This window comes from Coffea eugenioides, chromosome 6 (genome assembly GCF_003713205.1).
Source record: "Coffea eugenioides isolate CCC68of chromosome 6, Ceug_1.0, whole genome shotgun sequence".
Lineage (NCBI taxonomy): Eukaryota > Viridiplantae > Streptophyta > Magnoliopsida > Gentianales > Rubiaceae > Coffea > Coffea eugenioides.
The window spans coordinates 9,738,619-9,766,509 of record NC_040040.1 but is presented as its reverse complement, the minus strand read 5'-3'; the positions used below and the strand labels follow the sequence as shown (position 1 = coordinate 9,766,509).

The following is a 27,891-nucleotide window of genomic DNA, read 5'->3' as shown; positions in this document are numbered from 1 at the left end:
AATTCATTTGAGGATTGTAATGAACGACTGAGTCCCGGCGAGAGTTGGGCAGGCGGCCCGCCGAACCCTCTGGTTCGCCTTAGGGGGAGGTGGGGATGTCACAAGTTTCACATTTATCAACTCAAATCTCATAACTCGAAAATCAAAAGTGATATTAATTATATGAATCGAGTTTGAACTTGTTAAAATCTGACTCATATGGACCGATTAACTAGCTTACTTAAATATCTTCTCGATGGCTAACTAACCAAAGGCAAGTATGATGTACTCGTGGCATGCCTTTGATATAAATTGATGCTTTCAGTGAATGTTTGAAACAATTTTAAATAGTAGAGCTCAATGCTAATCAGAATATAGAAATACGAGGCTTGTAGTCCAAAGGATAATACTCCGAAATTAGGATTAAACAAAGGGCCTGGTGGGTCGCCAAGATCCCAATCACAAAGTAGCATCTCCCTAAAGAAAAAAAAAAAAGCCATCCATTGGAACTCGATTCCCCACCCCCCACGCCCACTTCTCAAACGCCTGGAGGCTCTCCCTTCCTCATACTGCCCCTATATAAGTTAACCAACTCAGCCAACGGTCTCTCTCCAATTATTTCTCCAAATACCCCGCACACGCTCTCCCACGCACACACTCGCCCACGCCCACAAATTGCACACACTCACCTTCGAAAATATAAAATTACGCGGTTTCTCACATTTGGTTCCTTTTTCCTCTCCTCTGCTGCTCTTTCGTTTCTCGTCTTTTTCTTCCCTCTCGTCGTCTCTGTCCCTCTGTCGTTCGTACACCATTTCATGGTGATTTGAGAGGGAAGACGACAGGAAAAAGATAAATTATATGTTTGTGGAAGGTTAAGTTCCCAGGGCATTGTTTCTTGCCCTGCCTGCCGTTGCCGAGCTGCTGGATAAAAGTAGAATAGACAAGATAACTGACAAAAAAACAACGAGACGAAGAGACGACGTGCATTGTTGAGAAAAATATCTTCCCCGGTAATGGATACATTGGACGCTATCTTGTTAGGTGCAAGCAAAGCTTGCTGTAGTCCGCTCGCCATTTTTATTCAGATCCAGGTACATATATGCTTCTTTCACTGCTCTGTTTTCTGTTTTTTTAGGAGAATTGAGCAAAATGTTATAGAAAAGGCGGTAAATGCTGTGTGGATTTGATTTTGTTTTGCATTGTTTAAGGCCTAGATCTGAGGAATGGATTTGGATTTTGTCGGATATCAGACGCTCAGAAGACTATACTACCACAAATCTTTTTCATGATTGTTGAGTGGGAAATTTGTTAATGTTCTTTTGTTTTTTGGTGGAGTTTGGATTTCGTTTTCCCATTTCTTTCTGTTGGCCTAGACCAAATGTATGGAGAGCTTTTGTGGTGAGTGTTGGATGGATCTGGGGAGCTTGATTTCATTAAAGGCCGCTGTAGCATTTATTGTTTCTCTATCGTGAAGAATGATGAATACCTATATCTCTGAGTTTAGGATTTTCTTCCGGGTTGAATCCACAACATGTGAGCCAATTTTATGCAGATGATGCAGCTCTAAAATTCTAGAGGTGGTGAATTTTACTCCTGGAGAAAAGAGGGGGAACAAAAGATAATTTACAGATTGTGTTATCAGTTAGGGCCTTTTCTCCTTGGTTTAAGCTTTTCTGAAGCTGACTAAGTAAATGTACTCGTTGAAATCTATTTAAAAAGTGCAAGTGCGTTTACTTTGAAGATTTGGGCAGCCAAAAGCAGTTTAGAAAAGCAGGACAGGTGGCTGCTCAGTAGAATCAGCTTTTTGCAGCTTAAGGGCAACACCTAAAAACAGCTTTTTGCCCTAATATAGATTATAATCAACTTGCTTCAACCTATATCAGGGAACATGTTCTTTTTGAAATCATGCTTGGGAGGTAAGCAGACAGTTCCTTTTAGTTTCTGTGAAGAGAGATTTCATTCCTCTGCAGAAGATTAGGGAAGAGAGTGCTGTTAAGAACTACAGAGAGAGAGAGAGGATACTATGGCCCCATTTGGAGTTTGGACATGGAGCTTTTGAAGCAGAAACAAACAGAAAATGTGAAGGAAAATTTTTAGTCTTCCATTTTGTCTCTTAATAATTGCAATTGTGGTTACAGAACTTACATTAGGTTTTTTTTTTTCTATTATTGTATGGAAATTGGAAGGATGAAGAGAAAATGATCTTGACAACTTCTAATCATGATCCGTCTTTCATCAAAAGTACAAATTAAGAATATTATTGCTTGGAACATCTTTAGCTAGAGTAGATTTCAAGTTTACAAACTGAGCCAATGGTACTGACTTAACTTGGAAAAGATATAAATAAGATAAAATTCTCAAAATCACACTTGTTTTTTTTTTTTTGGGTGTCTATTTGTATGATTCCCTTCCTTTTTTCTTTCTGAAGGCTTATGATGGGGTTTAACAGTCTTATTAACAGTCTTATTGTTTTTAACTCTTGAAGTGCCTTTCTAACTGATAAAAAAAAAGAAGAAGAAGCAGAGATCTTCAGGGGTTTAAAATGTTTTTCGTTTGCATTTTGTGAGATTCTTGACAGTAGAAATATTGGATTGAAGAGTGCTTGATGACTTTTTTTTCTTACAATTTATGTTTCACCTTCTTTTGTTGTTTTTTATCTAGGGAATGCTCTCAAACTGTTATTTCTTTTATGAATTGTATTATATATGACATTGTGAGGCTTGTATTCATGCTGCAGGGATATTTTATCTGCTTAATTCTTGCTCTTGGATGGGCTGGTGCTGCTTATGTCAGGTACAATAATGGGGAATGGGATCTTGTACTAAAATTAGTTACAGTTTATGATCCATTTCCTCTACTCTGGCTTATAAAAGTTCACTTCAATCTTAACATATTTCTATGACATTTCCTTTTCTACTATAGAAGCAGAGAAATAAGACGGATGGCTGAGAGAATGAGAACTGGCAACAGTTTTGCATTTCTCTGTAGTGATATTAATGAGCTCGAGCATTCAAATCAGATCCATTTGCCTCGAGTGTCAGTTATCATGCCTTTGAAGGGCTTTGGAGAGCATAATCTACACAATTGGAGATCTCAGGTGAAAAAAAAAGATCATGTGGCAGCTAGTAGTTCTTGTTAATTTTGGTTTAAATTTTGAACTTTTGCAGCAAATGTTTTCCTTTAAAGAGTTAGAAAGTGCGAGAGTTTCTTGGCCTGATCAAATATATCCCCTTGACAACAATGCAGATTACATCTCTTTATGGTGGCCCACTGGAGTTTCTTTTTGTTGTTGAAAGTACAGAAGACCCAGCTTACCATGCTGTGTCTCGACTTTTGGCTGATTACAAGGTACAAATTGGTTTCTGTTTAGTTCAGTCATTGCAATCAACTATCACATATCCAGGGCATCTATAACATGGTACTGTATTCTTGTTGCTTTGAGTTGTATGTCTTGACCCCTCTTACTTCTCGTTGTTTTTTATTTTCCTGATTTGTTTTCTGAATGTCTTTAATGGGAATAAATCTTTTTTCATTTAGTGCCTGGAAGCAGCTTCAAAGATGTCCTATATGGCCGCAAGATACTATCTGGAACATTAAGTAAACAAAGGAATAAAAGAAAATGAAAATCATAATACATAGACTTCATCTGTGTGTGTGTGTTTCTAGGATAAACATTTCTGGTTGAGCTTTTGTTTGTGGTTGCTATGTTGCTCATATCTCAATTTGCATATACTATTTTTGGTTCTGTATGCATGGGTTTGTACCCTACTTGGTTGAAAATTAAGAAAGTTATTACCTGAAAGGTTGTACTCTTTACATGAAGTATGGTGTCATGCATATCAGCCATTGATACATGCCCTTATCATGCAAGTCTGCGTTCTTATCTTCCTTCTTGCTTGTCCTTTCTTTGTCCTGCTTCACTAAATGATTCCCAGGATGATCTTGAGGCAAAGATTATTGTTGCTGGTTTGTCGACAACCTGCAGTCAGAAAATTCACAATCAATTGGTATGTTTTTAGATTTTTAATCTTATGTTCTTCATTCTTTTGACAGGGCACAGTTATACATTAAATGTGGAATCATTAGTTCTCTATAAAAAAAAAAAACTATGGTGCCAGATTTCTTTTTGAAGTCTGATTAAACACTATTTTCTAATGTTAGCATGATTGACCTTTTGATTGGATAATTTTTAAATGTAAATTAGGAAAAAAAAAACTTCAAAAAAGGAAAATTAACTTGTGGACTCCTCTACAGATGATTTAAGGTCCATGCAAAGGCTGGATACATGCCTTTTTTACTGCTGAATTATGTAATTGGTGGTTATACCATCTATGATAAATACATTCTATTGGTTTGTGGTTTCATTTAAAGCTTGGTACTTTGCAGGTTGGTGTGGAGAAAATGCATAAAGACAGTAAATATGTACTATTTTTAGATGATGATGTTAGGTTACATCCTGGATCTATTGGTGCACTTACTGTAGAAATGGAAAAGAACCCTGAGGTTAAGCGATCTCCATAAATTTTTCCATTGATTAGTGTTGATGTTATTCCTGTTTATTAATATGTTTTTACTTGTATCATGACTCTACCCGTTTTATTCTTCAGATTTTTATTCAAACTGGATATCCACTCGATTTGCCATCTGGAAGTTTGGGAAGTTACTGCATCTATGAATATCACATGGTATGGTGTCTTTTCATGCTTTTATTTTTGTCTGCTGGGCTCTTTAAGGGTGGAGCCTCCAAATGATATCAGTAGTTCCATCCTAAGCTCTACTCACTATAATGTCTACTTTAGAACGCAGAGGGTAGAAAAGGGTAGCACACTGGGAAAGTGTAAAGGGAATTCTAATTCCGCAAGGGAGTCTTAAATATTGGGTACTGCAGTGCGGGGGACAATTATATGACTCCTAGGCTGGTCTTGTGAGGACAACATACGATAGAATTTTTTAAATTTACCAAAGCAGAGAAAGATCTTTACATCCCTGCATTCTATATTAGTGTAGCATTTCCTATGCTAGTCTTTCGTGGGAAAGGTTTCGGGTTATTGGGGCTCATTATTTTAGTGTTTGCTTTCTTAGTGAATGGCCATGGTACTAGTGGGATTGTTCTACAACATTTTCATACTATTGCTCTTTGATCATTATCAATTGGAAAGGTTTCCAAATTTGAAAAGTGAAACACTTTTCATGGAGTTGCAACTTATGGTAACTGTAAATTGAAAAGAGTTCTTTGCACCCGTACTTGAAAAGTCCATACATCCTTATATTTGCTTCCTGTAATCAAGTACTTTTCTGGAAATGATGTCTGATGGTAGCTTAAGATTTTGAGTGGCTTTCTATATGCTATACACCTTATGTTTTCTTTGTTATTATAATCTTTGTTAATGTCTGAACTTGTTCTCTTTTTCCAAAGCCCTGTTCAATGGGATTTGCTACTGGTGGAAGAACATTCTTTTTGTGGGGAGGATGCATGATGGTAATCCTTTTCCCCAACTATCAGCTTTCTGATACGCACATCTGGAATTTAATTTTTCTTCTAATAAGTTGAGTTTTCAATTTCCTTCTTTATTTCAGATGCATGCAGATGACTTTAGAACCAATAAGCATGGTGTTGTTTCGGAGCTTCTAGATGGGGGCTACTCAGATGACATGACTCTTGCTGCTATAGCTGGTAATTTCTTTTATAGTGGTTAAACTGTATCACTGATTGTGTGGCTGGTAGTTGTATATATATCTGGATTTTCCACTTCTAGGGATTATATATACTTAAAGCCGGGCATGCTAACTCTATGAAATTTCATGAAGTGTTGATGCAAATGAAATTTTCTTGTTCCATAGTTCTTGAAGAATTTAAATGTTTTTGGGCATTTGATATCTGCATTCTTGTCATTACATGCTGCCCTGCTCGTCTAATTTCCTGACTCTTACTTTGTGGTTGTTAATAGATCCCTTTATCAATTCATGATCTTCCATAAATTACAGAAACCAATGTGCTTGTTCATACCTGAATTTGTACTCACAGAACCTTGAAACTTTTGCTTCTAAACTATACAGGGAATTAGCTATTCTAGAATTTACAGAATGTGGACCTTAGCTGAATGCTGTAATAAAGTTAGCTTTAGTACTTGTCTTGGATATCTAGTTTTCCCTTCTAACTGTGGTCCGTTTTGTTTCAGGAGCTCATAAGAGGCTCATCACATCACCACCAGTTGCTGTGTTTCCTCATCCTCTTGCTAGTGACCTTAGCTTTTCAAGGTTGGTAGATATGGTTGGAACTTTTCTTGAAGATTTTAAGTAAACTCAAGGATTTTTTAATGTTTGAAGGTACTGGAATTATCTGAGGAAACAAACTTTTGTTTTGGAGTCATACACAACAAAGGTTAACTGGATAATGAATCGTGCATTATTTTCTTCCCACTGCTATCTCTCTTGGGGCTTTGTAGCACCATATTTTATGGCTGGGATTCATGTTGCAGCAGCTTTAAGATGTTATTACAAAGGTTATTCATCTGAAGATGCAGCCTTTACATCTACAGGTGAGCAATTTAATTCACTTTAACCATCAGAGCTGATTATCAGTGATTCCTCTTATTGGATATTTTGATGTTTCTGAAGATAAGAATTCAATCTGGAAAAACTGATAGTAATGCCAAAAGTTGTTACTTAAACTAAGCACTGTCCACTTACTTTTTGAACTTCTACTCTGTCTATGGCATCCTTAAAGGCAGTGCTTGTTTTGTCCAGGGTTGCTACTTGCTAGCTGCCTTACCATATGCACAACTCTGGAACTCCTTTCCATGTGGAACTTGACCAGGATTGAAGTTCACCTATGCAACTTCTTGTCTCCTGAGGCACCTCAGCTGTCTCTTGCTACGTACAACTGGTTTCTTGTAAGTTTAGCTCAACAAACTCGTGATGCATGCTCTTCATTGATTGTCTAACCCTTGGCATTTAGAGTGCAATTCATAATTCATCCTAAGATTGCTATAGAAGTTGGTATAAAAAGGGAAAAAAAAGTATAAACAACATTACAAACTTGATCTTTGTTTTATTCTTAAGCAAAGAACTTTTTATAAATGGTGAATCAATTTAAGTACCAAGTGATCTTAGGGTTGGAAATACACCAAGAGTCTTTCTTTTTTATTTTTATCATAATGGAGCTGGTCAAAACTCATGAGTGAGGACACTTCCTGAAAAGTTTTGTGACCATAAGATCACAAATTAGCCCCTTACCTTGTTCATTTGACGTTTGGCGATCAGGTATTTTGTGCTCTGCTGGTGGATAATTTTCTCTATCCGATTTCAGCAGTGAGATCACATTTTTGTCAGTCTATCAACTGGTCTGGCATCCGATATCATTTGAAGAATGGGAAGATAAGCAAGGTGTGTCTTAATAAGTATCATCGTGCTCTCAGATTGTATTTTGTTAAAATATTGCTCTTATCTGGAATGGAAAATTTATTTGAAAATATTTTAAAGTATGTCATCGTGGTTGATAAGACAGAGTGAAACAGAATCTATAGAAACAATTTCTGTTGGAGAAATTAAGAGGTGGACACTCTGTCATACAGTTTTCCCCATTAACAATTTGTTTCATTTAATTTATTGAAACTATATTTGCTGTTACAAGTACAAGAATTTAAACACACACACACACATACATAAATAAATATATATATACACACACACACACACACACACACATATATATATATATATGAATGTTTGCATGCCTGTGCATGCATTTGCATTACTTTTTATGCATTTCAAAACTGCGCTAGTGATTTGATAAATTTATATTGCGTTTTGCTTATTCTTTTCTGGTAAGTAGCGTTCATTTCCGGCTATGACTGGATTGAGGTAGCATTCTGCGATACTTATTCAATTTCCTTATGTTGGAGCTAGATTCTGGGAGTGATTACTTCATCCTGAGTTTAATTTCCAGTCCTGCAGAACCTTTTTTTTTTTTTGGTGAAAGTGTTGTGAACATCTTCCCCGACCGCATTCTGCTTACACGGACAAATTCTTTTCTAAATTCTGATATTGTAACATTGTTTGGCTTCATTTCGTATCATTGCTTGCCCCTAAGGGCATATCACTTTTGTTAGCTATATTACCTTCGAATATGCAGAATATAATGTATGGCTTTCCCCTTCCCTCTCTCCACCTCTTTGCCTATTGTACAGATTGACAGACCCAAGGGAAAGGGTCCAAAATTTACGGATTTGGGAGGAAAGCGTTTGTATGGGAAGAAAGGTATTCAGCCCACTGCTTCTCTTCTTTATTCTTTGTCCAGAAATCTGGCACAGTGGCGCCAGCCCAAGAAGTATGATGTATAGGAAGAGCCTTTAGCAACTAGAAGTAATTCTTTGTTCCCGGTTCTGATAGCCCACAGTGGACATTGGGGATCATCATTTTTCGCCTGATTATGGACGAGATCAACGAGTATAGATTAAGCGGTAGTTTTTTGGTTGTCTATATTGATTTATTAAATCGATTGATTCTTGGGGGGCCAAGTTGGCCCATTTTTTGTAATTGTATTGATCGTTGCTGTAATTTAATGAGAATATTTCCCCATTCATGCAAGAAAAGTTATTAGAACTTTTATTCTTTGTGCTCCTTTTTCTCCTTTTTCGTTGCTGATCTTCACCCAAGAATCCCAGATTCACTGTTGCCACTCGGTAGACAATGTGAAACTTTATGGATGTTAATGAACCTCCTTAGTAGTCCCTGCATCATGCACTTTCAATTTGCAATAACTGTTGAGATCTATAGCAGAAGCCAAAAACATTTAAAAACATAATTACTTCTCCGGAAGATTGTTCGTCTGAACATTGGGTTCAATTTCTGCAATCTGTTCCTTTTGACTTTATTCTCTTTCCAATTGGTATACTGTAATTCTAGAGCTCCAAATTCAGTAATCAGAACTTAGAAGCCGCTGTAGTGTCAAGTATCTGTTCACCGTCTGAAACTACGGCATTACTTTTTGAATCTTGATTATTGAGAAATTATTAATACAGGGCCAGTCATGCTTAAAATGATCTTGAAAGGCATTAGTTGGATAGCAGCAGCAGAAAAATGGGAAACAATGCGAAGGCACAACATAATGAAAGCAAGAAGATTATCACAACCAGAAAATGCCTCATATGGGCAGATAAGCCTAGGATTACTTGTTTATCGTTAGACAAATGTTAGTTTTGCAGATCTCCAATGTAAAAGTCTTCAATCATGTCGAATACTCGGGTAGCATGCTGTGGCCTGCCAAGACAATATTGTAGTTTGTTTGAGCTCTAAAGCCGGAGAAGTAAAGCAACAAGTATTGCACAAATTTCAGAAACAAGGTAAGATCACAGAAGCAAATCAGCAACTAACCAAAAGAGATAAAGGGCAATAAGCCAAGGAAGTGAAAAACAATTATGGACCAAATGAATTCACACAAAGAACACTTTTACTGAATTTAATTCTTTATAGACAAAAAACGAGGGAGAATAGGCAATGTTGATTCTCCCATTTTCTGCAGTCGTGGTGCAGGCAATTATGTTTTCACTTTTCAAGGTTGATTATGACAAAGGAAACGTTTTCCATACTCAAAGACTTACCCATAGAAGCCTTCCGTTGAGTCATCACCTGCATGTGCGAGGATGGCATCACCACCGGGGTGTTCTTCTACATACGAGGTAACATCATAAACCTATCAAACCAGAAAATGCAAAGGTTTAATCAGAGATCAGCTGTCTTATTAATCTCTTCTGCATAAGGCAGAATTCTCTACTTCCAGGAGCTGTTATGATAATCTGAAGTGAACCTTATCTTTAATGATGATCCAACAGTCTGCCCGCTTGTTATGCAATGAAACTTCAGCTTTAGAGTATGTCTTATAAGCCTGAATAGAAGCAATGGATAGAAGAAACAAAAAGTCAATAAGAGAGTAAGAAATGGACAAGGAACATAATAATGGAACACTACAAGCAATCCACCTAAGGTAGATGACTCGGTTATCAGCTCCCTTCAGATAATGCTTCCCAAAGCAAGGTGGAAAAGCATGCTAAATTAAGCACAGACTGTGGTACTTTTAAAGTGAACTGTTGTCCCGTATAGATGTAATTTGTAGAGTCACTCATACATTACATCCTCTAGCAACATTCAGTGTGTCGAGGTTTCAAACAAGAAACTTTGATAAGGTCATCCTGATATGAACGTGTAATATTTGTATTTGTCAATCTGAAAGGATTCTGGTCAACGGAATAAGCAGCAATGCCTTGATTTCGTTGGAGCGACACTTAACATGCTCACACCTCCAGTTAATTTGCATCAACTACTACACTTTTATCTTGCCCTTTGTCCAACTTAAACAATGACTGAAGAATACCCTAGCAATATTTTCTCTTGACAGCAAAGCTACGCAAAAAACCAATACGATTCTATGCTTTATTCTACACAAAACAAACAAGCAACTCAAATCAAGCAGAAGAGCTGAGGCAAGAAATTAATCAACCAGATAGAGTCTCGATAGTACCTTGGAATTGGCATTTGAATGTACCTGTTTCCCTTGATCTGCATTGTACAGATTCCAACCATGAATGGACAAGAGATTAAATTCGCGTTTACTCTATTCCATCACCAGATTCAAATCACAAAACATAATAAACACATGGGACAAATAAGTACCACCACATTTTCGCAGCCGAGGGATGACAAGCAACAAACCCAATAAGAAGCTCAAAACCAAAGTTATTACCGCAATATCCATTCCCCAACTTCTATAGCTCAATATGAAGCCTCCAAGTAGAGCGAAAAAGTTCGAGATAGAGCACAGAATTCTAAGTGATGAAATAATTAGACATTAATATAATCCAGAGATAAAGCAGCATAACAGATATGAGAAACCATTTCAATGGAGTGCAATTAGATAGCTACGCAGCTTGGGTGAATGAGTGAGAAAGTGTGAAGAACTAATAAAAGGAATGTCAAGAGGGGGCTGACCTGTATTGCAGTTGGGTGGAGTATTTTAATCGGTTAGTTGATTTTCCGGCGCGTTTTCCGCAGTGGAGTTGCCGGCGACTAATGGCGGAGGCCCAGTTGCAAGTTGAGAGAGTTCAGTGGAAGAAAAAGGCTGCTGGTATTGCGCGGTGCGCCCGCGTTCCAGACAGTCACGTGCGGGTTTGGGGTTGAAAGAGGGTAGCACACGGGTCGAGATTCAGGAGTTGGAGTTGTGGACAGCGGGCTGGCATTTCTTTCTTTTCTTTTTTTCTTTTTTAATTAATAACTAATTAGAGGTGTTTGGTAAATAGGTTTCAACTTTCAAGTCAAGACTTGGGTTTCAATTTCAATTAAATTCGTATGGAATGTTTGTGTAACGTCAATCAATTAATTATTAAAAAGAAAAGTAGAGTTTTATTTATTTATTGTATCTTGTCACTATTGTACAATTTATTTAGGGATAATTGCAGAAACCTCCCCTGAGATTTCTGACACTTGCACTGACCTCCCCTGTAATTTGAAAAATTGCACTGACCTCCCCTGAACTTACTAATTCTTTGCAAATTCAGTCCAAATGATTAAAATATTGTTTTAGGGAGTGCAATTAGAATTTTGTACCATATTTGCCCTTGTGCTACATGTCCAATGAATGACAAAGTACTACAAATTAATTAACAATTAATAAACTTTAAAGTGTAAATACAAATCTACAATAAATTAATTGTTAATTGATTTGTACAAAGATTTGTATGTTAAACTACACCCTTTAAAGTTTATTAATCGTTAATTGATTTGTAGTACTTTGTCATTCATTGGACATGTAGCACAAAAGACAAATCTGGTACAAAATTCTAATTTCACTCCCTAAAACAATGTTTTAATCATTTGGACTGAATTTGCAAAGGATTAGTAAGTTCAGGGGAGGTCACTGCAATTTTTCAAACCATAGGGAAGGTCAGTGCAAGTGTCAGAAACCTCAGGGGAGGTTTCTGCAATTATCCCATTTATTTAATATATCTTGTTAGTATTATACAGTTTTTATAACTCGATATCGTTATTCGTCAATGATTTCTACAGCGAAAGTAATTGTGAAATTTGAATTAAACGACCCTGGAGTTGTTATCAATACTTCGATTTCTTCTTGTTTTAAGACCTATTGGCATTGTAAATTTTTTTTTTTAAAAAAAAAAAGTCCCGCATCAACTTATGGAGGCGTGGTGCAATAATCACTGTAGTTTACTTTTTAGGTCAAGAAATTATTGAGGAAATGTATCAACTCTAGAGATGATAACATAAAAACTACAAAAGAAAACTAACTCGGAACTCCTACAGAAAAAAAAAAAATCAAACGTTTGACATTTTATCATTACTAATTCAATTCAGAACTTTCGTATGCGATATGTATGCTTTTTTGGGTTTTCATTGTTGAAAAAATTCTCCCGGTGAGCCAACACTAAATTAGACCATGTTTCATTTGGGCTTAATAGTCCTACCCAGAAGAGCATAATCCCATTGTTGAAAAAAAAATGTTAAAAAATGAGATGAAGATGATACAGCATCGTGCGTTAAAACTTAAAGGGGTAGCCAGAATCCCATCTTCATAAAAAGGATAATGATCGGATTTTCTAAGAGTCCTAAATGTTTTTAACTGAGACTTTTGACCGATGGATCAACCAGGTTAGCCTTGATTATTGAGTAGACTCGAATCGCAAACAAAACAATTCGGATGGAAAATGGATAGAAAATCTCCAGACTGACATTGGACTATTTTCAGCAGCCTGACCAGGTATGGCCGACTGTTCAACAAAGTTGAGACTCGAGCCCATAAATGTCTTCCGCCGAAAGTAAAAAAAAATGACCTTTTGCAAGAAGTCAAAGAAATCAGGAACGAAAGGAAGAATAATACCTTGACATGACCTTGCTTTTGAAGATTGGAATAAAGCTACTATATCATGGAATCAATCGCAGCACAACCTTCTCTGTTAACCATCTACTTTTTATCTTTATAATCTCCTCCCACTATCATTTCTTTCCTTTCTCTATGATTGTTCTCATTTTCACTACAGGAAGAGGAAAATGAACTGCTTTAGGCCCAAGAGATCAAAAAGTTCCCCGACTATGACTCCAGCATCGGCTGATCAGTTACCAAAGCAAGAAATCCCAGAAAGCAAAAATGTAAGACATGAAGTTCTATTGAGCATTCCAGGATGCAAAGCTCATCTGATGGATGCAGGAGAAACCGTTGAGCTCGCCAGCGGAGATTTCGAGCTTGTTCGTATATCAGATGATAATGTTTCTCTTGCTACTGTCATAAAGATTGGTGATGAACTTCAGTGGCCTTTGACAAAAGATGAACCTGTGGTGAAGCTTGATGCTCTTCACTATCTGTTTTCTTTACCAATGAAAGATGGTGATCCTTTGAGTTATGGCATAACATTTTCAGGACTGAACAGCGGGAATTTGGGATTGCTGGACTCGTTCCTCAGTGAGCATGCATTATTGACAGCATCAGCATCGGCGACTAAAAATAAGAACGTCAATTGGAAGGAGTTTGCACCGAGAATTGATAACTATAACCATGTCTTGGCAAAGGCTATCGCGGGAGGTACAGGCCAGATTGTCAAGGGAATCTTCAAATGTAGCAATGCTTATGCCAACCAGGTCAGTCTTAGTAAGTTAAACAACATAACAAAATAAAAGTTGCTCCCTCCTAACCTGAAATTACTGCTTCCATAAGCTTAGCTTTTTCCTGGTCAAAAGGCATTTTTACAAAACCAAATTTTCATTTGAGCAAATAAATGAAAGGTGTTCTGTCTTACTCAGCTTCTAGAAAGCTTTGCTGTCTGGTCACGACGCTTGTGATTTTCCTTTCACAGTTTTACTAGTTCTCATTTCCATTAGCCTGAAATCTTGCAAGATTGCATTCTGAATACGGAATTTGCTTGCAACAAGCAGGTTCATAAAGGAGGGGAAACAATTTTGGTAGCAGAGGGAAATAGTGTTTCGGCAACTTCCAGTAAAAGGAGCAATAATAGTGATTCCCAAAAGAAGAATGCTGTGAATAAAAGCCTGAAACGGTATTATGTAATTTCAATACCTGCATTAGCTTATTATTCCAGAGAGCACTTTTATTTCAGAACGTCGCAAGTATTAACTGGATTTTACCATTTCATTAGTGGCAGAAAGTTGTCACTTTATTTTGGCAAGTCGAAAGTATTAACTAACCTCACAAAAAAAAAAATCTTTTTATTTAAAGTGTGAGAAAGTTGTCCAAGATGACAGAAAAGATGAGCAAAGCAATGCTTGATGGGGTTGGTATTGCCACTGGGTCAGTGATGGCACCAGTTGTTCGATCACAAGCTGGAAAGGCATTCTTCACCATGCTACCAGGGGAGGTACTCTTGGCTTCCCTTGATGCTGTCAGTAAGTAAAAACTTTAAATTTGGATGCCCTTTTATGCATTCTACGAAATCTTTAAATTTGGACTTTTTTTTTCAGTTTCTGTTTTTTAGAATAGATTAATTAGTGGTACTTTAATTGTCCATAAAACCACAGACAAGATTATCGATGCAGCTGAAGCTGCTGAGAAACAGGCTTTGTCTGCTACATCAGGCGCTGTGACAAGGATGGTGACTAAAAGGTGAAGCGCTTGTAAAATTGAAAGAGTCATGCGTGGTTTTCTTTCTCATTTCCCAATTCTTGCAAATGCTTCTTGCTATAGGTTCGAAAGCATTGTATGGTCTTCTGGTTTGCAAAATGTTTTCCTAACTACAATATTCGATCCTGAATGTTTCATGCATATCAAGAATGCGAACGCCACTCGAATAAACCACCATATTATTCGTAAATGTGCTTAATGATCCATCCATTCTCTCAAGCGACATTGCTCCACCTATACTTTCTTGGTGATAAATAATGACAGCAAAGATTTGTGATTTGTTTTGGTAATACTGGAAAAACACAGGTTTGGAGAAAGTGCAGGGGAGGCAACCGAAGACGTGCTGGCGACTGCAGGACACTGTGCAGGCTTCGCCTGGAACGTGTTCAAGATAAGGAAAGCCATAAATCCTGCATCATCTGCGTCCTCAGGGGTTCTCAAGAATGCAGCAAAGACTGGAACTATGCGATAGATTGATTAAGCCCGTAATTGAATTCAAATTGATTTATATATTGCCCTTTTTTTCTTCCGGGGAACATTTATCACTGCATGAAGAATTGTGGTTCGAAGCTTGATGTCTCGTGTATCTTAATAGCTCTCATATTCGAGTGTAACAATGGTCTTGAATGGTAGTGTACTATAATCATTTAATTAACTATTCTATCTTTTTTTGTTTTGTCAGACATTATTTTCTTTTGAATGAGTAAGAACTACTAATCCTAACACTATTCAAATCTGAAAGGACCTTTCTAATGGCTGTAATCAAACTGAGTTGCTCGTGAGCAGTCAAAAACTTGACTCGAACCGAGTTCGAGTCGAGGTCAATAAGCCGAGCAAGTCGAGTTTGAGTATTCAGATGTAATGCTTGAAGGCTTGTCAAGTTTTATCGAGTTTTTTTATTTTAATTTTTCAATGTATTATTATTATGAAATTATCCTTATGTTCAAAAAAGTGGTTGAATTTACGAAATGTTTCAAATCGTATGAAAATTTTTTAAAGGATAATAATATTTTTTCACTCAAAAATTGTCAAGAAAATGAAATTTTTCTGACTCGAATTCGATAAGATTCGCATTGGCTCGAGCTAATACGAGTTGAATTTGAGTTCTGTAAATAATCATCAAGCTGGAGGTCGAGTTCTAATAATACTATTCATTTGAATTCAAGTTCGAGTATTTCTCTTGTATATCGAGTCGAGAGCTTGATTATCGACTGGAGTATGGCGATACTCGAATTCGACTCGATTCGATTTTTACCTCTGTATAAATGTATAGATGTTTTGTGGATCCATGCACCAATTTTGTAGAGCATCTCAAAGTTCTCATTTTGGAAGCTTGCGTTGCTATATCATCATCGGCAAAGGGACAAATCTTTTCGCACAAAAAACGATGAATTGAAAACTTTTGTAGCAATTTTTAATTATCACAATTAATCACTTCTCACCTGGTAAGGATTAAATAATTGCATATTAAAATCTCTAATTAGGTAGATTCATTCATGCGGTTGCTGTAGCTTTTGTCCTGCTCCGCCGGCCCAGTTGCAACTGATTTGTTAAAAATAAAATAAAATAAAATAAATACGCAATTTATCAATACTCGAAATATAAATATATTTGGAGTACTACATATTTTAAAGGTGGCTCTCTTTTATTTTTCAATTCTTTTATTATCAAAGAGAAGAATTAACAAAATTCGGAAGAGTGTAAAAATAAATTAATAATAAAAAAGAAAAAAAATTCAGAAGAGCACACGTCATGCTCAGCCCAATAACTTTGCATTGCAATGCCCATCTCAACCAGTAATTACACTACTATTTCAGTCATATTAGACCGCCCCTCGAAATCGAAGGCGCATCTTAGATTTTTCCTCAACTGCATCCAGGCTGCACCGAGCTGAAAAGTTATTAGTAGCGCGAACGATTTTCAGGCGGCAGGCAGGGAAATGGAATCGGCGGCGTTAGACTTAGACATGGAACGACTAAGCATATACAAAGCAGCTCGGACCATAAAGCGCAGAGACAACACTCTCTACAACGCTCTCCGCTCGATTTACGAGGACTCTATCTTCGTCGGTGAGATCTCTCAGATATGGCCGGAGCTTCCCTTGCTCGCCAACCTCCGTTGCGGCCTCTGGTACTCCTCCAACTTTCAATCCACCTGTTATTTCAAATCCACTGATGGCCACACCAACAATTGGTCCTTCAATACCTCTCGCCTCAACCTCCACGTCGCCCTCCTCTCCGGTACCTCTCGCCTTATTTTGGATGACTGTAACATGTTTTTTAGACAATTTTCCGTGTCTTTTCTTTCCATTATTATTTCTGAATTTATTAGTATTATGGGACATAGCAATTACACTTTGACATCATTTTATGAGCAGAAAATAAGGCTACAACTGGTTTGATTATGATACTCTTATCCTACGGGGCCTTAGGAGTAGGAGAATTGGTAACAGAAAATAGAAGCGAAAATAAGTTAAGTAATGCAGGAATAAAAGTTTGTATAAGTAGCTTAGTATCAATTCTGAACTCTTTGGATTGCGACATTCACTTATTTCGTTGGTAAGTTATATTCAGTTATGCGGAGGATGATCAGGAAACTGCATTATGGTTTTTGGTATAAATGTAGATGCTTCGAGGAAAATATCTTTGATCCAATAAAAAGCTGTTTTTGTTAAAGGATAGGTTCTATGGATTATGGAGTTAATCTTATGTTGGATGGGTAGGACAGAAGGGAGGATGCATGATTGTTGATTCAACCAGAAAAGGGAAGAGATTTCCAGATAGTATGTCAAAGACCATTCCGATTTGGACCTGTGTATTAAATCGTGCAATCTTCAATTACAGAAATAGATCAGTGGGTGGTGGCTCTGGAAGTCCCCAGGATAGAGTAAGTAACAAGTTTTTTAAAGGTTTGTGAATTTTACATTGTTTTTGACAGTTTGGTTGTAGGATTGGAAATTACAATTGTTACAAATTTGTTGCTGGTTTGTGTATGTTGTGTTGTTACTATTTGTGCAGTATATCTCTTTGGATGCTGCATCTTCCTGTGCTTGTATTCTCTGTCTTGCTTGTGCAGTCAGAATATACTGTTTTTGACTTAAGATCTCTTCAACTGTTTCACTTCTCCATGTTGAAGGGTAATTAAAGACCGGTCAACTGTTTCACTGAGCTGTCTAATGCACAACTACTAGCTCTGTTGACAGAAGTTCTTGTACAATATATTACCTGCATAAATCTTGATATACCTGTGCTTCAACGGGTATCAAATGTTTCTGATTTACCTAGAGAAGATGATACAATGCAGGTCTCTTCTGATTGGGATTGGTCCTTGCATCTTCCCCTCTGGGTATCAGAAACTGAGAAATTGCTTATTGAGGACCGCTTGGAAGGTTGGACCGCGGAACTAGAGGCAAGTGGAGCTGATATTGCGTCTCTTGCTTTGTCCCTGGAAAAACCACTGCGTCCTTTGTGGATCTCACACAAAACTGTCATCTGGTTAAATGAAGTGCCTGAATATGATTCTTGGGATTTCACACCTATAATGTTAGTGTCCGCTTCCTCCCCAAGTGGTGCTTATCAGCAAAAGACCACCTCTGAGTTTAGTTGGAATTATATTCCTGGGGCTGGAGATGATGAAGAAAGTTGGGCTAGAGGGTTATCACCTAACCTTTTCTGGAAGCATGCATACGATCTTATAAACTCAGGACCCAATTTATGTAACCAGAAGGTGGCTGACATTGTTGAAAAGGATAGAGTATATCGTGCTCAAAGAGGGGGAAATGCTTCTCAGATATCTGTCAGGCCTTCAAAATTTTCGAGGACCTTGGATGACCTACCTATCAAACAGCCAATGGAACTGGAAGTTCCAAACCTACATGAAAATAAAGACTCTTCAAGTTCAAGTACTTTAGATAACTCTACCATATTCTGGCTGGACTTGACAAATGTAGCAGTTGGTGCAACTCGTCTTGGTATACTGGTTCTTTATTCTCCTTTTCCTGGCTGAATGCTTACTCTTGTTTCTCTTTCGTTGTTGCTATCCTCTTTTTGTAAATAGCTGATTTCCAAGAACTCAAATGGCAGTAGAAATTCTACCCTTTTTTTTTTGTGAAAATGGATAAACAGAGTCACACAAAACAATGATGACAAGTTGTGTGGAAACCAACTTATGTGGTCGTTGTACCCTGGTATAATGCAATTGGATAATCCCAGGAACAGCAAGACAGTGAGAGCTCCACTTCTAGGGAGCTAAGATAACTTGTAATGACACCAGTTCTCATTCTCATCTTGCATACTATGAGTCCTTTTTGGCATTTTCAACTATTCAAGAACAACAATAAAAATGCGTATCTCCTTACCAAGGGTGCTTGGGATCACATTTTTTTTTTATACACCATTTAAGATACATTATGATTTTGAAGTGCTACTCTATTTAGAAAAGTAAGATAATTTTCAGTCTTATGCGGTAGTCTTTATTGTTCCCTTCTTTAATATATGCATTAACGTTTCTTCTCTGGAGCTTTGTGCTTTGATTGCATAGTTTTTGTGAGAATGAGCCGATTTTTTGTTTCTCCATCATGATTGAAGCTACGAAGTAGACTGACTACGAACTTCATCTGTCCACATCAGTTTTCTGTCTATTAATTGCTGCATTTGTGGCTATTAGTTGTTTAAGTCCTTTTGTTATCTCTGAATAAGATTTACAAAATGCAGCTATGGAGATCTCATGTAGTGACAGCTTGTTGAGTTGCGGTGGAGAGTCACTTTCACGATGCCTAGAGAATGCCGAAGCTTATTTACATCTGCAAATTGTTGTATGTATTGCTGATTTTGTCTGAGAGAGGTGTTACATAAAAATGTAACAAATGCTATAACGCATTCTCATTTACACTTTCTTTTCTTTTTCATGGACAGAGCTCAAAATTTGATCGGTTTTCCCTGTTTAGAAATCTGCCTTATGCCCTGGATTTTGCTAGGCTGAACTTAAGGCAAGGGAAAAGACTCATTATTTGCTGCAATGATGGTAAGCACTGTGTCCTGCAATTACTGTATTCTCCTCTATGGAAATGGCATGGAATCTCTTCCCCTTCCCAATTTTATAGCTCATAAACTAATTCTTTACACGCTTCTCTTCATATAGTAGGGGTAGAGTTAGTCCTTCATTTGCAACCTTGACATTTTATCTTGTTTTTGTAAATTATCATATGCTGTGCTGAGCATTTACCCCAATTACAGCCTTGCCACTGCAGCGCAATTGGCATTCTGCTTTGTTCTCTGCCACAAAAAATACTTTCCCCCCTTTTTTCATCAAATTTCCAGCCTTAAATGACCCTAGAGATGTAACCACCAATGTCAGGCTAAACATAGTTCAAACCTTTTTTTTTTTCAGGGACATCTGTTGGGAATGAGAATTTATAGGATATGCTTTGCTGCAGTTTAATTTCTTCATGTGGAATAGATAGTAGAAGAGCCTGTTTAACCACATTTTAGGTCTCCTGTTAATGGTGTCCTTTTACGCGTTAAACCTAGCTTAAGATCTTTGTGTATCTTCTTAAATGTGATGAAATTTGTTCTTCTTGCAGGACAAGACATCAGTATATGTGTTTGTCTGGCAATCTTGGTATCATTATTCAACGACAAAGGTATGCATTAAGATATATAACCAAATCATGATTTTTATTTTTTATTTTTTTGGGAGGGGGGGGGGTTACCGGATCAATTTTGTATTGTTGTTTTCGCCTCTTTCTTAGACAATTACTCTAACTGATCATGTAGGAGCCTGCTTGAAAGTTTTCATCTGTTGTGATGGGGCTTGTTGCTAGATCACCATTTGTCTTTTAAGCGGTCATTTTCTAATGTTAAGAACTTTCACCAGGACAATTCGATGATGGGAAATCTTTCAGCGAGACACATATGACTAAGTCAGAATTGCGACGGCGGTTGGTTTTTATCTGTAAATTTGCTGTAAATGCTCGCCCTTCCAGAGGAAATTTGAAGCAAGTCTTTAATTATCTTAGTGGCGGGAGTGCCGGTAATGCTTCATCTAAATAACATTTGAAAGACTTGAGGTTTTCGATTTGTTTGATTAAAAAAAAAATGTCAATTCGATAAGAGATAAAAAGAAAATGGTTTTTTAAATGGAATCTTCTGTCGTTGTTGTGTACGGCTTCTTTAAAATGGAATCTTGTGTTGTCTGTTTGTCCTCTACGTCCCTTGCTATATAGATTATAATTAAATACTAGTCCACAGTTAAAACACTTGCGGTGCTGGAGTTTGATTAAGCGTCGCTATACTGTCGTCATTTGGCTATTGGACTAATGCGGTTGAAATGAAAAGTGGAGGTGACATTGATTGATTGCCAGGTTAAGGTGCAAGCAAATCCGCGAAGGATGGATGACCAACTCCATTGTAGTTGACGAAAAAGAGGGCATACATCCCTTTGCTTTAATTGAGATGAGAAAAGGTGAGCAGCCTAAAGCCAAGTTTCACGTATGGTCTCTGTCCTTTTCCAGTTAGTTAAACGAGTCCTCTGCCAATATAACTACTCAATTTTTGCTATTGGTGCTTTACGGTTTAGAACAATAGGGCCATCTTGTTTCCTTTGTCCTTATCCCTTAGAATAATGAATTTATGGGCCAAGGATTGAGCGAAGGTAATTGTTCTACGGCTTGGATTGGGTTTCAGTTCATAAAGATTATGTGGACTCCTCTTACCACTCCAAAATTTAGTGGATTTTTGGTCTTAAAGTGTGTGCCTGATTCTGTGGACTCGTCATGGCACTACAATATTTAAGTAGTTTGGGGATTGAGTTGTTAGGCCAGCTTAGCAAACATTTGAAACATCAGATCAAACTGTAAAAAATTGCCTGCCGTGAGTTGTTAAGCTCGCTGTTGATTAAAGTGAGTTTTAATAGTACGCTCCATTAATTGAGATCTTAAATTACTTTTTCTTTGGTCATGTTCGTACGATAGCAGCAATTAGGGCTTTTTAAAATGTAGACCGCTGCAATAATTACGAGCAATCATGCGCCTGCAAAATACTTATCTGTGTAAACAAACAAACATGACCTCTAATATCTGTGTGAGTTAATGGGTCTACAAACTTGACCTCTAACAAAAATACCCTCTTGCTATACTACGTTTTTATTTTAAAATTTTCTACCTCTTTTTTCCAATGAAATTGAACATGTGGTTTAATTTTGACCGCTCTAATCTATGGTATTAAAGTTTTACATGAAAGGAGCATGTGCATTAGAGAATACACTAACAATTGATTATATTTGAAAAAATTGCAAAGAAAAGATCTTAATAAACAAAACCTATTTAAGACAAGAAACAAAATACCCAAATACCTGACATGTGAACGCGGCGTGATTGTACAAAATGCGTAATTGACTTTGAATTGTCTACGCACAAGGAAATGGAATATTTTTTTTTTCTTAATTTCTTAAATTGGAAAATAGATGAACTTGATTTGTATTTAATTAATTACATAGAAGAAATATGTATAGTTTATTCAATTTTGTAAATTAGTAAATGGACTTCCTATACTTTTTGTTGGAGAAAATTTTTATCTTCTCAAACTAAACAATTCAAACCTAGTTTAGAATAAAAAAGATAAGAGGGGGAGGGGGGGGGAATCGGCATAATGAAAGGGTATTTTGTCTCTTGGAGGTTAAATGACACAAATAAAAAGATTAGAGAGTAAAGTGAGAATCAGGATATACCTGAGAGAAATAAAATAACTCTTGCGTGCTTTCTTTGTCACCAAGTATGGGTATATGATAAAAGTTCAAAAATTCAGAGTTCCGGGGCCGAACCATTTGATCGTTGTAAACAATCGACGCCAATCTCAAAAGAAGAAAGCAAGCTTTAAATATGTGTCTGGTACATTCAATGGCAAAGGCAAAGCTTCGTCATAATGGTTTAGGATTCAATTAGTGGTTTGCAGTGGGGACTCGCTATCTTCACGTACACCATATCTTGCAAACTGCTGTGCAAAGCCTAATGTATCGCATGGGCCTCCCAACCAGTGAAAGTTAGGAACTCTTTAGCATATAAATTAAGAGAAACGATGATAGTCCTTTCATTCCACCGTGAATAACATAAAAGGTACTCAGTCATTATTACTTTATCGAAATTGACGATAGAGTCGTAATCATACTCTGAAATGTTTATTCTGTATTTAAGGTAGATTATAATGGTTTTTACTTGATAAGAAACTCGTGGCAGAGTTATAATCAGACTTCAGCATGCATATCCTAAGCAGTGTTGTTGCGATACCAATATTCCAGCGGATAGAAGAACAGAGACCCTCCTGTTGATTGTTACTGGTTTTAATAGCTTAAGTCACCGTTCTTGAGACCAAATTAAGATGCACATAAGAGTCCAGACATCTATAGCAATAGTATGGTTGCGCCCCAGTTCACTCAGATATCCTTGGGAAATTGTTCTTCTGTTGTATTTGCTTTTGCTTGATTTTCTTAGTACTCTGTATATTAGTAGTGTTTTGTTCGGACTAATGTCACTCCGCGCTCACTGATATTTGTTGTAATGTCATATTTTACACCCTTAACTTTTATTTTGGACACTTCATACTCATAAATCTGCTAAAATGGTCCAAATCGTTTCAATCGCTTATATTGTCAAAGGAAATAGATAAAAGATTAATGATATCATCACAACACCTTTTTTGGTTCCACAACATATATCGCTTGAAATAACAAATTCGCCTTTTGTATAATGAATTTACCTTTGATTAGTGAAGCGCTTTGATGTTATTTCAAAGAAATCTACTACAGGATTTCAAAACATGTTGTGGTAATATCATTGGGATAATTTCAGATACCTCCCCTGAGCTTTCTGACAGTCTCACTCTCCTGCCTTGTGGTTTAAAAAATATCACAAACCTCCCCTGTCAGAATTTAGGTCCCATTTTTTACATCATCATGGCCAAAAAGACTTAAATACCCTCACAAGTCAGCTAATATTTCGTGATTATCAGGACAAATATATTCCAACTTACGTAATTATTTTTTTCTACGCTATATCTAATCTCCCTTTTACATGTATATATAGTCAAATAACTAACACCTAACATGATGTATATTTTTTTAACACCTAACCATTCCAAATTTATGCATACCATTACACTATCTTTTATAGATATACATAGTCAAGTAACTAACATCTAACATAATGTATATATTTGTAAACTGATTGTACCTCATAGATCACCCTGTGTGAGGTGTTTATAGGCAAATTAGTATTAGTCATATAGATAAAATTACATACCCACTACAGCTTGTAAGGAGATGCATAAGTGGGTCAAAGCACCAATAACCATTCCAAATGTATACATACCATTGCACTATGTATATTACTGCGATGACTAATTGTAATATGCATGTGAACAAATAACTGCATGTTCAACAATTTCTATGCATCGTACTCGGTCGACAATACGGTGTACATTATTTCAACCAGATTGTACATTCACTAAGTATTTATATATATGCTACTTATTGAAGTAAACTACCTCTCTACTAAATATTTAATGCACTCTCATAAGTACTAATGATTGATTTAATATGCAATTGGAACAAATAACTATCTAGTAAAAGCTTTTGATATAATATTATTGATGAATAACATATTGTATTTGAAATTATCCCTTTTTTCTAATTTATTTTTTATTTTTATTAATTTTCATTATTTCACTAATATAAATTGTACACTTACCTCAGGGGCATTTATGGAAACAAAATTCCCTCTCTTTCCTGAAAACACTTTTTTATGTTCACTTTTGACATCATGGGCTGATTCTAAACCTTAGGGAAGGATTGTGATATTTTTGAAACCACTGAAGAGGAGAACGAGACTGTCAGAAACCTCAGGGGAGATAACAACATATATTTTTACTCGTTTTTTTTTGTTGAGATTCTTAAGAACCAGTGCGCTTTCTTAACAATAGATTACAAAAAGTGTCATGGTGTATAGGTGCGTATTGTTCGTGTGAAATTGATAATGCATACAATTATGGTATTTAGATATGAATTCTCAAATTTAGGGTGTGATGTGTTGAGCACAAAAGTTGAGAGCACAAAGTGAAGATTATTGTAAAAACATTAGGGGTGCAAAGTAGAAGTAGTCGTGTTTGTTTTGGTTCCGTCCAAGAATCTCAAGTCCGGAGGCGGTAGTGATTTATAAACTACTCTTCGCCGTCTATGTACTATAACACACGTTTCCAATGAATTTTCCCAAAAAAATATATATTTTATGGTAGCAGATTCATCATCGTTAGTTAAAGGACCAAAAAATAAAGGATTTCACGAGACATCAGGTGACGGGCTGCTTTTTGGTTTTCAAATTCGGACTCCTTAGCATTCAAATTAATGATGGAGGACGTCATCACTCCACTAACCTTAAATTATCATAAATAATGCTAGTGCTAAGCCTAGCCTCCACCAAAAGTCCTCCACAGCTACAATCATCTTTCACACCCAATGGATTAATTTATTTAGCTAATCAATGTGGTACCCTATGATGAGTGCTCTTCTACCCACTTGGTCCGCGGCAATTAACAAGTTTAGAAGAGATTAAAATACATACTTCGTAATTTGCGGTTTTATTCCACGTGAAATGTAGACGACGGTCAACAATGTTAGACGTCAAAAAGTATCTGAATATGTAAAAGGCTGTTTGATGCCATTCCAACCATGATCAATGTGCTAATTTGCTGAACTTTATGTGAATATGGGTGTATTTGACCAAGTGTTTGGGTACCATCGAAACAAGTTATTCGATATTCGAATTGAGTTCGTCTACTAATTAAGTTGAATCTGAATAAAAAATTAAATTTAGACAGTGTTTTATATTTGACAGCTTTTCAAATTTGGCTCAAATTTGACTCGATTAACGTAGAAGTAAAATTTATATATTAAAAATTCATACTACTCGAGTTTAACTTGAATTCGACTTGATAGAAGTTCATCCGAATTCAGCTAGTACTGAAGTAAATAAGCTAAATTTGAACAAAATTTGAAATTCATCAAAATAATCAAACTTGACACAAAGGTACTCTTATGTTTGGGATTGCATCTAATCAGTCATTGTGCTATATCGGAATAAACAAAGAATGAAACGAATAACACGTTCATTTTTTCATCAGGTCACAAGCATGTGATTGAATTAAATCGGTTGCAGCACTATATATATGTGCAGACCAGGAGTGAAGCATTTGCTAGCTGAAGTCAATATCCTAAGATGGAAAATGTCCCATACTTACAGAAACTAGGATCCATTCTTGTATAGATTTTTATAGTTCAGGTGCTTAGAAATCCGATCCTCCTTATGTTGGGTAGAAGTTTTATGAACAATCTGTTATTGGTGTTGGTTTGATGAGCTGCTACTTTCTGATGATGCGTGGCTTCCACAGAGACACATCAAGCCTGTAACACTGCATGTATAATCTGTAAGTAGTTTTGGCTATACATTGTCTGCTTAATTTTAAGTATATATATACATACACACACATTCATGTGGTCACGTATGTTGCTGTTGTCTATGTAAACATGTTGCTTGACGAACATATAATAGCATGAATTGAAAAGTTAAAAAGTTGAAGGCTAGACTTTACGAACAACTAGCCAGGAGGAGGGCCAAGGATCAATGGATTAGGATTCCACGTTAGAACTGATTCTTGAAATATTCCAACTCTAACCTTCCCGGCTACACTTGGTCCTCCTTTAAAAGGGATACTTTCATCTTTTCCTTTTTCACCTTTTATGCTTAGAGAAAGAAGATTTTCTTTGAATTGCTATGGGTTGGTGGAGATAGGTGTTAAGGTTTTGAAATCTAGACCATTCATTGACTCACAAAGAAAAAAATGATTGGGTCAAGAATTACTAGTTCAACCATTGGGCTAACCATTATCAACTCATGATATTATTTAACAATATGCAAATATCTGTATAAGTTTTAGCCTTATATTAGAAATAATTACTTTAGTTGTCATTTTAATCTCGTGAGTATTGAATTTGAGACTCAAGTAACTTATATATGTAAAAGGTAAAAGAAGTTTGCATAGTACTATTTCTAACATTTTAATTTTTCTTAAATTATATGAATAGCAGTTTGAAAAAGAGGCATTAAAGGCAATGACAAAAAAAAAAAAAAATGCAATAAAAAAAAGATCATTATACTATATCTTATAAATGTTAGAAAAAATGTTAAAATATAATTAGAAAAAAGAGAGAGAAAAAGAAAAGAAATAAGGCAATACTTATAATTGTAGAGACAATTATGCATCCATAATTGATTAGAAAATTGTTAAAAATATAATTATGAAAAAGATAGACAAGGGAAAAGGATAAGGCAATATTTATTATGTCTAGTTGATTGAAGACAATTACCATCCATGATTGGTAAGGTTTGAATTAGGAATGTTAATTAACGACATTAATTGACCAATTTCAAAATTTTTAGACTTAATTAATGGAAGGGATTGGACCAGTTAGTTCTCTCAAAACCGTCCAGGTTTAATGGGTCAACGGTTTCTGGTTTTGCTCAAGCACAACTGAGTTTTTAGTAGGGGTATGCAACAAATTCGAATTCGGTATTTCGGAAGTTTGAATTCGAAATTTTCGAAAATTTCGCAATAGAATTACTGACCGAATTTGATTGCCAATTCACCAGTTTCGAATTCGAAATTGATTCTGAATTCAATTTGAAATTCGGTAAATTCCGAATTCACCGAATTCAGAAAACTTTTTTCCTTTTTTTTCTTTTTTGTTAGATGTATTGTTATATAATATAAATTTTATATTACATATATTATAAAATATTATTATATATATTATAAAATGAAATTGAAATAAAAAAAATTATTATATATATAAATATATATATTATAAAATGAAATTGAAATCGGAAATTTCGATTTCGAATTATGAATTTAAAATCGAAAATTCTGATTTCAGTGCTGAATTTCGAATTTGGTTAGTAAATCGAAATTTTTTGATTTTACACACTCCTAGTTTCGAGGGTTGCTCGGACCAGAAAGCAGACCATTGATGGTTCAACCGGTCTAGGGGCCGGTCCGACTAGGTTTTAAACCAATGGGTGTTACTCAGTTTCTAATTAGCGAGGGGAACCAGAATAAAAGAAACGTTCTCTAATTTCACGTACTAATCTTGTTAATCCTTGTCGGATTAATATGCCTGACGATGTACGCCTTACAATTAGGAATTGGTACAGAATGTTGTAAAAG

At 36.2% G+C, this 27,891-nt stretch overlaps 4 protein-coding genes across 7 annotated transcripts; 3 read left to right on the top strand and 1 right to left on the bottom strand.

Annotated features, from left to right (window-relative positions):
* The first annotated feature begins 677 nt into the window (after positions 1 to 677).
* LOC113775233 lies at positions 678 to 8,456 on the top strand. The gene is made up of 14 exons (XM_027320022.1): positions 678 to 1,073; positions 2,720 to 2,775; positions 2,905 to 3,079; positions 3,229 to 3,330; positions 3,918 to 3,989; positions 4,369 to 4,485; positions 4,590 to 4,667; positions 5,399 to 5,461; positions 5,560 to 5,656; positions 6,162 to 6,240; positions 6,310 to 6,521; positions 6,730 to 6,875; positions 7,246 to 7,368; positions 8,172 to 8,456. Exons 1-14 carry the CDS (start codon positions 996 to 998, stop codon positions 8,322 to 8,324), a joined length of 1,551 nt encoding a protein of 516 aa, XP_027175823.1. The 5' UTR covers positions 678 to 995; the 3' UTR covers positions 8,325 to 8,456.
* Positions 8,457 to 9,023: 567 nt separating this feature from the next.
* Positions 9,024 to 11,164, bottom strand: LOC113775515 (cytochrome B5-like protein). Of its 3 annotated transcripts, none has more exons than XM_027320424.1 (6): positions 10,969 to 11,164; positions 10,654 to 10,805; positions 10,502 to 10,539; positions 9,791 to 9,868; positions 9,585 to 9,676; positions 9,024 to 9,243 (listed from the first exon to the last, which is right to left on the bottom strand). In XM_027320424.1, exons 2-6 carry the CDS (start codon positions 10,733 to 10,735, stop codon positions 9,177 to 9,179), a joined length of 357 nt encoding a protein of 118 aa, XP_027176225.1. In that variant the 5' UTR covers positions 10,736 to 10,805; positions 10,969 to 11,164; the 3' UTR covers positions 9,024 to 9,176. The 3 variants fall into 3 exon arrangements, with proteins under 3 accessions (XP_027176225.1, XP_027176226.1, XP_027176227.1); XM_027320425.1 differs by having other exon boundaries at positions 10,657 to 10,805; XM_027320426.1 differs by having other exon boundaries at positions 10,502 to 10,594; positions 10,724 to 10,805.
* A 1,862-nt stretch (positions 11,165 to 13,026) lies between these two features.
* LOC113775870 (senescence/dehydration-associated protein At4g35985, chloroplastic-like) lies at positions 13,027 to 15,250 on the top strand. The gene is made up of 5 exons (XM_027320914.1): positions 13,027 to 13,626; positions 13,921 to 14,042; positions 14,222 to 14,388; positions 14,521 to 14,605; positions 14,930 to 15,250. The coding sequence occupies exons 1-5, from the start codon at positions 13,042 to 13,044 to the stop codon at positions 15,093 to 15,095; spliced, it is 1,125 nt and encodes a 374-aa protein (XP_027176715.1). The 5' UTR covers positions 13,027 to 13,041; the 3' UTR covers positions 15,096 to 15,250.
* Positions 15,251 to 16,483: 1,233 nt separating this feature from the next.
* LOC113775729 (tRNA A64-2'-O-ribosylphosphate transferase-like) lies at positions 16,484 to 20,829 on the top strand. 2 transcript variants are annotated; one of them, XM_027320721.1, is made up of 7 exons: positions 16,484 to 16,863; positions 17,346 to 17,509; positions 17,927 to 18,593; positions 19,336 to 19,436; positions 19,537 to 19,645; positions 20,205 to 20,264; positions 20,498 to 20,829. In XM_027320721.1, the coding sequence occupies exons 1-7, from the start codon at positions 16,563 to 16,565 to the stop codon at positions 20,671 to 20,673; spliced, it is 1,578 nt and encodes a 525-aa protein (XP_027176522.1). In that variant the 5' UTR covers positions 16,484 to 16,562; the 3' UTR covers positions 20,674 to 20,829. The 2 variants fall into 2 exon arrangements, with proteins under 2 accessions (XP_027176522.1, XP_027176523.1); XM_027320722.1 differs by having other exon boundaries at positions 16,706 to 16,863; positions 17,351 to 17,509.
* Positions 20,830 to 27,891: the final 7,062 nt, after the last annotated feature.

What these genes read in the sequence shown, in the direction of transcription:
- LOC113775233 (XM_027320022.1), top strand. Translation starts at nt 996, where the DNA reads ATGGATACATTGGACGCTATCTTGTTAGGTGCAAGCAAAGCTTGCTGT. An exon ending in GCATCTATGAATATCACATG is followed by an intron (nt 4,668 to 5,398) that starts GTATGGTGTCTT and finishes CTTTTTCCAAAG; the next exon opens with CCCTGTTCAATGGGATTTGC. An exon ending in TGTGGGGAGGATGCATGATG is followed by an intron (nt 5,462 to 5,559) that starts GTAATCCTTTTC and finishes TCTTTATTTCAG; the next exon opens with ATGCATGCAGATGACTTTAG.
- LOC113775515 (XM_027320424.1), bottom strand. Translation starts at nt 10,735, where the DNA reads ATGGATATTGCGGTAATAACTTTGGTTTTGAGCTTCTTATTGGGTTTG. An exon ending in TCGGCTGCGAAAATGTGGTG is followed by an intron (nt 10,540 to 10,653) that starts GTACTTATTTGT and finishes TGTACAATGCAG; the next exon opens with ATCAAGGGAAACAGGTACAT. An exon ending in GGATCATCATTAAAGATAAG is followed by an intron (nt 9,677 to 9,790) that starts GTTCACTTCAGA and finishes CTGGTTTGATAG; the next exon opens with GTTTATGATGTTACCTCGTA.
- LOC113775729 (XM_027320721.1), top strand. Translation starts at nt 16,563, where the DNA reads ATGGAATCGGCGGCGTTAGACTTAGACATGGAACGACTAAGCATATAC. An exon ending in CCACGTCGCCCTCCTCTCCG is followed by an intron (nt 16,864 to 17,345) that starts GTACCTCTCGCC and finishes TTGGATGGGTAG; the next exon opens with GACAGAAGGGAGGATGCATG. An exon ending in ATCATTATTCAACGACAAAG is followed by an intron (nt 20,265 to 20,497) that starts GTATGCATTAAG and finishes AACTTTCACCAG; the next exon opens with GACAATTCGATGATGGGAAA.
- LOC113775870 (XM_027320914.1), top strand. Translation starts at nt 13,042, where the DNA reads ATGAACTGCTTTAGGCCCAAGAGATCAAAAAGTTCCCCGACTATGACT. An exon ending in GCAATGCTTATGCCAACCAG is followed by an intron (nt 13,627 to 13,920) that starts GTCAGTCTTAGT and finishes TGCAACAAGCAG; the next exon opens with GTTCATAAAGGAGGGGAAAC. An exon ending in GGCTTCCCTTGATGCTGTCA is followed by an intron (nt 14,389 to 14,520) that starts GTAAGTAAAAAC and finishes ATAAAACCACAG; the next exon opens with ACAAGATTATCGATGCAGCT.